Source organism: Elephas maximus, chromosome X, assembly GCF_024166365.1.
Source record: "Elephas maximus indicus isolate mEleMax1 chromosome X, mEleMax1 primary haplotype, whole genome shotgun sequence".
Lineage (NCBI taxonomy): Eukaryota > Metazoa > Chordata > Mammalia > Proboscidea > Elephantidae > Elephas > Elephas maximus.
In genome coordinates, this window is record NC_064846.1 from 36,958,658 (window position 1) to 36,970,904 (window position 12,247).

The window sequence follows — 12,247 nt, forward strand, 5'->3', positions numbered from 1 at the left end:
AACAAGGGAATTGTTCAATGGAATAAAATAGAGAGCCCAGGAATAGAGCTATGCATGTATGGAACTTTGGTATAGGAAAGAGATGGCATGTCAGATCAGTGGGGAAAGAAGGAACTGTTCAATAAATGGAGTGGAAAAAATGGTTACCCGTATGGAAAAAGACGAAAGTAGAACCCTATATCACACCATATATAAAAATCAGCGAAGCTAAATTAAGGACTTAATTGTTAAAAATAACCTCAACACTCTATTAGTGTAAAATATGGGCAGATGTCTTTGCCAGTATACCTTGGAGTGGGGAAGTGTTTCTTAAAGAAGACATAAAATGTGCTAACCTTAAAATAAAATATTGATAAATTTGCCTAGATTAAAGTAAGAACACTCTGTTCATCAAAAGACACCGTAAAGAAAGTGAAAAGGGCAAGATACAAACTGGAATAAGATTCTGCAATCACATAACTGATAGAGTTAGTACTGAGAATATTTAAAGGATACCTATAAGCAGCCCAAAAGAAAAATGGGAAAATGACACAAACAGGCATTGTCAGAGGAAAAAATACATGTGGCCAATACATACATAAAAATGTGTCCATTATCTTTGAAAATGGAAATCAAAACCACAGTGAAATACCATTTTACACCCATTTGATAGACAAAAGTTCAAAATTCCAACAGTGCTAAGTATTTTGAGAGGATGTGGGTCTATAAAAATTGCTAGTGGTGGTGTAAATTGGTACACCCACTTTGGAAAACAGTTGGCATTTTCTTGTAAAGCTGAGCATTCATATGCTTTATGATCCAACAACTACCCACCTAGATACCCAAGAGCAAGTCTTTCCTATGTACTAGGATGTTTCTTACAGCACTACGCACATAGCACTTTCTGTCCCTGATTGATTGCTCTACTCACTGTACCCTGAGCAACCTAAGTATGTTCTCATCGCCTTGATTTTCCTTCCTACCACTCCCCTACCTCCATACCAACCTGAAATACTTCTCCCCTCTTCTCCCTACTCATTTTTCTAGACTTAGCTCAAGCCCCATCTTTAACTGATTGTGTAGGATTGGGGACACATACACAAAAGAGGCAGTTCTTCACGAAGTTTTCGCACTAAGCGAACAGACCTTTTGAAAATGATATAATAGTTTCCCTCTGCCTCTGGCCCTATACTTTCCTGAGTTGGCCATTGTGCTAAATCCCTCCTTTCTTTTCTTTGAGCCATTGCCAGATTCTAAGGAAGTTAAATCCAGCCCCCAAAACTCCTCTTCAATTATAGATTTAAACTTGGCTGTTTGAGTTGTATGGTAAGAAGTTCCACCTAATTGATGACAGGTTAAATCTTTCTACTGTCAATTCTATAACTGCTAGTAGGAAATAAATATATTACCCAAGAAGTTTTATAATTTGCCCATTTCTCGTGGTTTTACTGGAAATAACCAAACTAGACATATGCTCTTAGTATTTAAAACTAATGTTAATATTCACTGTGCTGACAGAGTATCAGAGATCATTATCTGAATACTAGAAATGAATCAAAGGACATATGACATCAGCAGATAGAACATAGGATCTTTCAAAAATTTAACCCATTTCAAAAACACAGTTTGTATCTGTCAACTTTTTAAATAGACCACTCTATATTAAGAAAGGATTAGTGAAGAAGTGCTGTGAGAATAATTTTTGAGAAATTAAGCCAAAAATAAAATTATCTCCAGGCATCGCCGAATGGAGGCTGTACGACTGCGAAAAGAGAACCAGATTTATAGTGCTGATGAGAAGAGAGCCCTTGCATCCTTTAACCAAGAAGAGAGACGAAAAAGAGAAAACAAGATTCTGGCCAGCTTTCGAGAGATGGTATACAGAAAGACCAAAGGGAAGGATGACAAATAAGGATTTTCTAATTATTCAGCAGACATTTTTAACAACAAAAAAACAAAAGTTTGGTTTCCACACATACACAAAAAGGTTATTATATTCTGAAAGAGCTTTACAGTTATACTGTGCCTTCTATTTAATTCTTTCAGTCCTTCAGTAAAAAGCTGCTTATTAGTATAACTTTAACAAGTTCTTTGGGTTATTTCGAATTGACCATAACTTTCTGATTTGAAAATCCAAATTATGGATGAGATCCTACTGTACTGGAGGAGGTGCCATGGGGAGAAAGTGTCAATGAGATGAGAAACTTAAATCTTATATTATGGGACAGTGCTACTATTAACTCTCCATGACACCTGCCTTACCCCCTCAACTGAACTTGTGAGAAATTATTATTCCTCTGTTTTGAATGCGTTATAAATGGACTTGACAGAAACATACAGGAGACCACTTTTGTTAACAAAATGAAGGCATTGCTGAAAAAGGCAAATCTGGAATTTGAAAATTGACTTTTATAATATATATATAGTCTTCTATAAAAGTAATGTATTTTGCTTTTAGTCCCTACCTCTGCCACAAGACCAATAAACCAAAAAAGCAAACTAACCCACAGACTTGTTGAATTGAAAATGTGAACATTTAAAAAAATTATAAGTTACTTAAAAACAGTATTTTTAATAAGTTACTTAAAAACAGTTCTTTCAAATATAAAATCTTGGGAAGTCTACATTTGTGCCAATGTTAAGTACATTATTTCGATATAAGCTGTGCTTTGATGATAGGGTAAAATCTCAGAAGAATGGGAGTCAACTATGGTCAGGAGTTTGATACGGGAAAATATAATGGATCAGTATTTTTACTTAGTTGTTTCATAAGGTTGAAACTAAAATGATATTAAGACGTTTTTAAGTCTGTCCTTTATGTAATAAACAGATTTTATTTTAAAAATTGTTAAACCATTCAGTTTATTTTTTATAACTGTCATTTAGTTTAATCTTTAATGTTGTATAGAATCCCCTTTATCACTTTTTTATGGCTATGATTGACTTAAGTTTGGGAGAAATAGAAAATACAGGTTATGAAACCACCATCTTTTTTCTTTCCTGTTTTGTTCAATTTTAGCTAGGTCAAAGAGTAGAGGGAGAGGAGGCGGTAGAAGTTTTGCCTGTTTTTGTTAAGGTTGTTTTGAGTTACACTATTGTTACAAGCCTAGGACAAATTTAAATTACATGGGTGATGGGGAAGTTCTGACTATGCTGTTATAAAATGCCCTTTCTCCTTATAAGAATTTAAAGTGGTTTTTTTTCAGAGTTTTTAAATAAGGCAGTCATATTTCAAAGTATAGATCAAAAGTTTTACTCTTTAGCATATGTTCCAGGAAAATGTCTACCTTTAATCCACAGCTAATGAACTAAACAACCAGTAAACGTGTAGCAACATTTGTGACCTCTGAATGTGAAGTGATTTATATTATCTCTACCTAAAATTCAAGCCTCAAGTCGCAAAATAGAAGGATTCTGTGGGCAAAACGGAAGCCCTCGTGGCACAGTGATTAAGTGCTACGGCTGCTAACCAAAGGGCCGGCAGTTCAAATCCACCAGGCGCTCCTTGGAAACTCTATGGTGCAGTTCTACTCTGTCCTATAGGGTCGCTATGTGTCAGAATCCACTCGACGGCACTGGGTTGGGTATGGGCAAAATATTGAACAATGCAGGAAGCATCAAAAGAAGATGGAAGGAATATACAAAGTCACTGTACAGAAACAGTTGGTCAACGTTCAGCCATTTCAGGAGGCAGCATATGATCAACAGCTGATGGTACTGAAGGAAGAAGTCCACGCTGCACTGAAGACATTGGGGAAAAACAAGGCTTGGGGAATTGACAGAATACCAATTGAGATGTTTCAACAAATGGATGCAACGCTGGAAGTGCTTGCTCATCTATGCCAAGAAATTTGGAAGACAGCTACCTGGCCAATCCACTGGAAGAGATCCATATTTGTGCCCATTCCAAAGAAAGATGATCCAACAGAATGTGGAAATTATCAAACAATACCATTAATATCATGCAAGTAAAATTTTGCTGAAGATCATTCAAAAATGGTTGCAGCAATACCTCAACAGGGAACTGCCAGAAATGCAAGCCAAATTCAGAAGAGGACATGAAATGAGGGATATTATTGCTGATATCAGATGGATCCTGGCTGAAAGCAGAGAATACCAGAAAGATGTTTGCCTGTGTTTTATTAATTGTGCAAAGGCATTCAACTGCATGGACCATAAAAATTATGGATAACATTGCAAAGAATGGGAATTCCAGAGCATTTAATTGTGCTCATGTGGAACCTGTACATAGACCAAGAGGCAGTCGTTTGAACAGAAGAAGGGGATACTCTGTGGTTTAAAATCAGAAAAGGTGTGTGTCAAGGTTGTATCCTTTTACCATACTTATGCAATCTGTATGCTGAGCAGATAATCAGAGAAGCTGGACTATATGAAGAAGAATGTGGTATCAGGATTGGAGGAAGACTCATTAACAACCTGCAATATGCAGATGACACAACCTTGCTTGCTGGAAGTAAAGAGGACTTGAAGCACTTACTGATGAAGATCAAAGACTATATGTAGCCTTCAGTATGGATTGCACCTCAGCATAAAGAAGACAATCCTCACAACTGGACCAATAAGCAACATCGTGATAAATGGAGAAAAGATTGAAGTCGTCAAGGATTTCATTGTACTTGGATCCATAGTCAACACCCACGGAAGCAGCAGTCAGGAAATCAAATGAAGTATTATATTGGGGAAATCTGCTGCTGAAGACTTCTTTAAAGTGCTGAAAAGCAAGGATGTCACTCTGAGGTCTATGGTGTGCTTGACCCAAGCTATGGTATTTTCGATCACCTCATATGCATGCAAAAGCTGGACAGTGAATAAGGAAGACTGAAGAAGAATTGACACCTTTGAATTACAGTGTTGGCAAAGAATATTGAATGGACCACAACCTGCCAGAACGTTCTAAGAAGTACAGCCAGAACGTTCCTGAGAAGCTAGAATTGTGAGGATGGTGGAGGACTGGGCAGTGTTTCGTTTTGTTGTTCATCGAGTCGCTATGAGTCAGAACCAACTCAACAGCACTGACAACAACATACCTAACGATAGTTACTGCCTAGGCTAATAAATCTATAGTTTCCAAAAGTTAAGCAGAAACTAGGTCCCAAACTCATGAGTCTGAAGCCATCTACTTCCCTGTATAATCTAAATTTTGTAATCCCTATTTAAAATTTTTCTTCTCTACAAATATTTTTGTCACTGATTCCTAAAGACTGAGTTAGCAAATTTCTCTTCTGTTCAGTAGGCAAGGTAGTTTAAATGTAACAATTTTGTGGTATATGAACATTGTGAATTTTCATTTGATTGCCCCAACTCTCTCCTCCACAGAGTAGATACTCGACAAATGCTTATTGAGTAAATGAAAGAAAAAGATTGAATTTATTTCAAAACTTTACCATTTCTTTCATCAGAGCTTGTTAGGGAAAGATCTGCTGAAGAACAGGCTTCAGTAGCATATTCTTTGGGGAAGAAGAGGGAAGAGTAAAAGCACTTAAAGTATTTTATTTTCGGCTCATGAGAGTTACTGCTTAGTAACCTGTGTTTAGTCCCCAGAGCCATAAATCAAATAGTAGGACTATTGTATTTTAAATACATTTTTTGTTCTCCAAGGAGAGTTAGCTGATTTCCCACCTTCTTGTCTCTCTATGTTGCTTTGATTGGATTTTCCCTCCTGTTTTATATTTATTGCATAAATGTAAGTTTAAGAAAATAGAAAAATTACTCACAGCCCTACCTGCCTAACATCAATTATTTTCAGGATTTTATGTTCCTTTCCAGTGTTTGTCTATGTAAATATGTATTCTGACATACTTGTAAGTAATCATGCATAGTGTAATGTAATTTTGTCTTTGGTGTTTTAAAATTTTGCACCCAGGCCACACAGCCTCATAGGGATGGTAGGAACAAGTGATGATCTTTTGTGAGGATAAGAAGAAGACACAAGACTGAACCCGTCCCTGTTTCATTGCCCCCAATCCTCAACCACTCTGCTGCCATCATGATTGTGACGATGTCTTGTGGAGGGCAGCATGCCAGGTTTGTTTAGCAGTGAGGCTTAACTCACAGTAAATGAAGGGGCCTGTGTGTAGGGAAACCTTTTGACTAATTATATTATAAGCAGTAGAACTGGTGCCATTTTGCTGTTTTCCAGTTGTGCATATAAAGAGGTATGTCTGGGCTGGAGTCTTAGGCTGATGCGGGAACAGCAGCTAAGTAACTGTCTTAGTTTGGTTTGATGGTTGAATTTTAGGAACTCTCTAAACTTAGCTTCTGTACCTGTGAGACTCTGAAGTGATAAGTGATGGGAAACCCCTTTTAGAAAATAGGAAACAACTTACTCTGCCAATGTGATGGGAGTTGCAGAATGAAAACTGAATGGATGCAAACAGACAAACAAAATATGCTGGATTGTGTGCCACAAGTTTATTACTCAATAAACCTTTTGTGGTTTGATGTGCAGTGTTGTATTTTTAACACATTCTGACTACAAATCCAATCTCAAAGCATTCCATTAAGAGTTGGACACAATTGAATTAGACGGGGATTGACGCCAATAAACTGTGTTTGCACTCAATAATGTCTCTCAGCCATTGTTCTCGAAAGCGATATGTTCCTGGTCTGCAGAAGAATAAAAACAAAAATACTGAAAGCTTTTAAATCAAAGAAAACATTGAGTCAGGGATTCCCTGTTTATTATATTCCTAGTGAGCAAAAATGCTCTTTGGATGGAGAGTTCTCTCTATCCTTTACTGTTCCTTAGGCCAATCAGTGAAAGGACTAATGAGCATATATGTAAAGATACTTTAAGAGAACTGCTATACAAATAAAAGGGAGTATTACATATGAGTTAATTATGTGTGATTTTTGAAGCTTCCCATAGAAACAATAGACACCGACTTTCCCTCCCTCCCTCCCTACTCCAGCAACTAATCTTCAAGTTTCTAATCACTGAAAAACCAGACACTAAGAAAAACAATTTTGTAGAACAATGGCAGAATCCTGCTTTCAGCCTATTCTAATAGGATAGTGGTCCAAAGGAGAACGAAAGTGACATTATATGAGTTATGGTTGTGGGCCTGCTGGATTCCTGGAGTGTGATGACCACCCCCACTCCATCACTCTTTTAAGCAAGTCTTCAGGTGTTCATTACCTGTGAACTAATTTATGGTCCTCAAAAATATAAAAGACTTCAACGGGTGCATCCTAAGAGAGAAAAGGACGGTAGTTAGCCTAAACCAATCCTACCAACTCAATTCCTCCATCCCTATACTTGTTCATACCTATATTCTTTGATTTCTATAATGCATCTTCCTTATGAATTGGAAGTCTATAGGTGGTAATTCTTTGTCACATTAAACCTCTGTCTCTTGAAAGATCTTCTTGGCAACAAATACCTTAGGAATCTCCACAAAATTAGAGACAAGGCTGGGGAGAGGCTTGTAGAGATGTGCTCCTCATGAATAGGAGCTTGAGTAAGTCATTTACCCTCTTTACATGCTCCACTTTACTCAACAGACAATATTTACTTTACCTCTTAGGGATGGCCTGAGAATGAAATAATATGGATAAACAAGGTTTGAAAACATTTTTAAAGCAGCATAACATTGTCTTTAATATTGTCTTAATGATACCCACTCAGTCTCCCCTCCAAAATTTTTACTTGGAATTTTGAGCAATAGCCATTCTACCAAACCCTCTCTCTGGATGGCCTTGGTGATGGTCTTATTCCCCTCTACCAGCCTGACTTCCTGATCTCTCAACTTGCCAGTTAGCAGACCAGCTGAAAGAGGAAATATATGACCAGGGAAAGTGAGACCTCCACGTTTTTTACCTTTTGATTACTCCAGATTTCAGACTGAATAGATAAGTTTGTACTGTAACAGGATAAATATAGGACATAGTTGGCTCACTGACTATGCATCACCTTGTGGTCATGTATAAAGCCTTCAAGTCAGGCTGAGCCTCAAATAATTTTTGTGAAATGATAGGAAGGCAAATGGAAAATAATTACGTCGGACATGTTCCAGGCATTACACTGGGTACCGGCCCTTCTCCTCTGAGGATCCTTTCCCTGGATTCATTAATGTGACTCTTTTCATACCCCCCCATCAAGTCAACGTATTTCTTATTGAGTGCCTACAATTTGCCAGGCCTTGTTTTAGAGCAAGACAAAAATCCCAGCCTTCATAGAACTTAAATACTGGGTGGGGAGTGAGGATGGAGGTGTGGGGGTGAGGGACCAGACAATAAGATAATAAATTATATAGAGTATTAGAAGGTGATAAAGTGTTATGGAGGAAAAGCATGTTAGGGAACAGGAAGTACGGGGGGGAGGAAGTGAAGAAGTGAGCCACGCGGATACATATGGGGAGAGTGTTACCGGCAGAAGGAACAGCAACTGCAAGAACCCTGAGGCAGGACTATACCTGACTTATATGGGGAGTAGCAAGGAGATGAGAGTGTCTGGAGCAGAGCAAGTGGGGAGGAAAGAGTAGTGGGAAAGCAGAAATAACAAGAGGCCAGACTGCACAAGGCCTTGCAGGCCCTTGCTACTCAAATTGTGTCTATGGACCTGCAACATCAGCATCACCTGGGAACTTGTGAGAAATGCAGAATCTGAGGCTCTGCCCCAGACCTGCGAATCAGAATCTTCATTTTAACAAGATATCCAAGGAATTTGTATGCGCTTTAAGTTTGAGATACACTGTCAGAAAGTTTTAAAACGAGAAGTGACATAAATTAGTGTTACAAGGCTCACTGTGGTTGCTGTTCTAAAAAGAGACATGATGAGGACAAGAGTGGAAGCAGAGAAACTGGTTAGAAGGCTATTAAAATAACCTTGGTGATTTTCTGGGGGGCCAAGATGGCAGACTAGGTAGACGCTACCTCGGATCCCTCTTGCAACAAAGACTTGGAAAAACAAGTGAATCGATCACATACATAACAATCTATGAACCCTGAACAACAAACACAGATTTAGAGACGGAGAACAAACTAATACGGGGAAGCAGCGATTGTTTTCAGAGCCTGGAGCCAGCGTACCAGTCAGGTAACCTTCGGCGCCCGACTTGGGGCAGAGCCCAGGGGAGCAGACGGCACAAACAAGGGGCCCAGCCCTAGCCCCCGAACTCACTCCGGGAGGGGGCCCAGCCTGTTCACGCGGGCGGCGTGGTGACGCAGCCAGTGGGAGAAGTCCCCAGGAGGCAGAGACTGATCTTGGAGTGGGGAGAGCAGCTTCCCAGCCGGGGAACCGTCCTGCTGGGATTTTGGCTGGCCGCAGGCACGGCATAAGCACGGGGAGCTGCTCCACTCCCCTGAACTAACCCCGGGAGGGGGCCCAGCCCATTCGCGTGGGCGGCGTGGCGACGCAGCTGGTGGGAGAAGTCCCCTGGAGAAAGTGACTGGTCTTGGAGCGGGGAGAGCAGCGTCCCAGCCAGGGAACCATCCTGCCTGGGCGCAGGCACGGCATAAGCACGGAGAGCTGCTCCACTCCCCTGAACTAACCCCAGGAGGGGGCCCAGCCGATTCGCGCAGGCGGTGTGGCAACGCAGCCGGTGGGAGAAGACCCCAAGAGGCAGCGACTGGTCTTGGAGCGGGGAGAGCAGCGTCCCAGCCGGGACACGCGGTCACGGCACAAGCACGGGGAGCTGCTCCACTCGACTGAACTAACCCGGGAGGGGGCCCAGCCGGTTCGCGGAGGCAGCATGGCGACGCGGCTGGGGGGACGAGAAGTCCCCGGGAGGCAGCGACTGATTTTGGAATCGAGAGTGCACCATCCCAGCAGGGGAACCTTAACATTGGGCATGGGGCTGGCAGCAGAGGATCTGACCGTGACTTCAGCGGTCCAGACCCCCCGGGGGCAATCTCCACACAGCCAGCACACATAGGCGACGCGCCCCGCAGGAATCTCAGATATAATAGTCATTCCAAACAAGACAAGCAACTCTGGCTATATTCTGAGGTGCTACTCTCCTATCTCTCTGATCCCTCCCCCACCCTCCCCAGGCGGCTTCATTAACATCCGAATAGCCTGAGCCAGAGGGAGAACTCTGATAGGGATCTGACTGCATTTTTTTAGTGGATTTTCTGGAAAAACTAGTTTCCCAGTGATGGCTCGGAGACAGCAGTCCACATCAAACCACATAAAGAAGCAGACCATGACAGCTTCTCCAACCCCCCAAACAAAAGAATCAAAATCTTTCCCAAATGAAGATACAGTCCTGGAATTATCAGATACAGAATATAAAAAACTAATTTACAGAATGCTTCAAGACATCACAAACGAAATAAGGCAAACTGCAGAAAAAGCCAAGGAACACACTGATAAAACTGTTGAAGAACTCAAAAAGATTATTCAAGAACATAGTGGAAAAATTAATAAGTTGCAAGAATCCATAGAGAGACAGCATGTAGAAATCCAAAAGATTAACAATAAAATTACAGAATTAGACAACGCAATAGGACGTCAGAGGATCTGACTTGAGCAATTAGAATGCAGACTGGGACATCTGGAGGACCAGGGAATCAACACCAACATAGCTGAAAAAAAATCAGATAAAAGAATTAAAAAAAATGAAGAAACCCTAAGAATCATGTGGGACTATATCAAGAAGGATAACCTGCAGGTGATTGGAGTCCCAGAACAGGGAGGGGGGACAGAAAACACAGAGAAAATAGTTGAAGAACTCCTGACACAAAACTTCCCTGACATCATGAAAGACGAAAGGATATCTATCCAAGATGCTCATCGAACCCCATTTAAGATTGATCCAAAAAGAAAAACACCAAGACATATTATCATCAAACTCGCCAAAACCAAAGATAAACAGAAAATTTTAAAAGCAGCCAGGGAGAAAAGAAAGGTTTCCTTCAAGGGAGAATCAATAAGAATAAGTTGAGACTACTCAGCAGAAACCATGCAGGCAAGAAGGGAATGGGACGACATATACAGAGCACTGAAGGAGAAAAACTGCCAGTAAAGGATCATATATCCAGCAAAACTCTCTCTGAAATATGAAGGCGAAATTAAGATATTTACAGATAAACACAAGTTTAGAGAATTTGCAAAAACCAAACCAAAGCTACAAGAAATACTAAAGGATATTGTTTGGTCAGAAAACCAATAATATCAGATACCAGCACAACACAAGGTCACAAAACAGAACATCCTGATATCAACTCAAATAGGGAAATCACAAAAACAAACAAATTAAGATTAATTAAAAAAAATACACATAACAGGGAATCATGGAAGTCAATAGGTAAAAGATCACAATAACCAAAAAGAGGGACTAAGTACAGGAGGCATTGAACTGCCATATGGAGAGTGATACAAGGCGATATAGAATGATACAAGTTAGGTTTTTACTTAGAAAAATAGGGGTAAATAATAAGGTAACCACAAAAAGGTATAACAACCCCATAACTCAAGACAAAAGCCAAGAAAAACGTAACGACTCAAGTAACATAAAGTCAAACACTATGAAAGTGAGGATCTCACAATTTACTAAGAAAATCGTCTCAGCACAAAAAAGTATGTGGAAAAATGAAATGGCCAACAACACACATGAAAAGGCATCACAATGACAGCACTAAAAACTTATTTATCTATAATTACGCTGAATGTAAATGGACTAAATGCACCAATAAAGAGACAGAGAGTCACGGACTGGATAAAGAAACACGATCCATCTATGTGCTGCCTACAAGAGACACACCTTAGACTTAGAGACACAAACAAACTAAAACTCAAAGGATGGAAAAAAATATATCAAGCAAACAATAAGCAAAAAAGGAGTAGCAATATTAATTTCTGACAAAATAGACTTTAGACTTAAATCCACCACAAAGGATAAAGAAGGACACTATATAAAAAAGGGACAATTGATCAGGAAGACATAACCATATTAAATATTTATGCACCCAAAGACAGGGCTGCAAGATACATAAATCAAATTTTAACAGAATTGAAAAGTGAGATAGACACCTCCACATTTATAGTAGGAGACTTCAACACACCACTTTCGGAGAAGGACAGGACATCCAGTAAGAAGCTCAATAGAGACACGGAAGACCTACTTACAACAATCAACCAACTTGACCTCATTGACTTATACAGAACTCTCCACCCAACTGCTGCAAAGTATACTTTTTTTTCTAGCGCACATGGAACATTCTCTAGAATAGACCACATATTGGGTCATAAAACAAACCTTTCCAGAGTCCAAAACATCGAAATATTGCAAAGCATCTTCTCAGA

General features: G+C 39.9%; 2 protein-coding genes across 7 annotated transcripts in view; one reads left to right on the forward strand and one right to left on the reverse strand.

Moving 5' to 3' along the window:
• Positions 1–6,441, forward strand: part of NKAP (NFKB activating protein) — a 41,538-nt gene extending 35,097 nt beyond the window's left edge. For both annotated transcript variants that reach the window (XM_049872506.1, XM_049872507.1), the window contains exon 9: positions 1,717–6,441. In XM_049872506.1, the coding sequence (XP_049728463.1) occupies positions 1,717–1,891 (175 nt within the window). In that variant the 3' untranslated portion in view covers positions 1,892–6,441. The remainder of the gene's footprint in view (positions 1–1,716) is intronic.
• Positions 6,442–6,513: 72 nt separating this feature from the next.
• The window catches only part of AKAP14 (A-kinase anchoring protein 14), a 36,475-nt gene continuing 30,741 nt past the window's right edge, over positions 6,514–12,247 (reverse strand). For all 5 annotated transcript variants that reach the window (XM_049872529.1, XM_049872528.1, XM_049872527.1 and 2 more), the window contains 2 exons: positions 7,139–7,191; positions 6,514–6,606 (listed from right to left, as the gene is read on the reverse strand). In XM_049872529.1, coding sequence (XP_049728486.1) covers positions 6,522–6,606; positions 7,139–7,191 — 138 coding nt within the window. In that variant the 3' untranslated portion in view covers positions 6,514–6,521. The remainder of the gene's footprint in view (positions 6,607–7,138; positions 7,192–12,247) is intronic.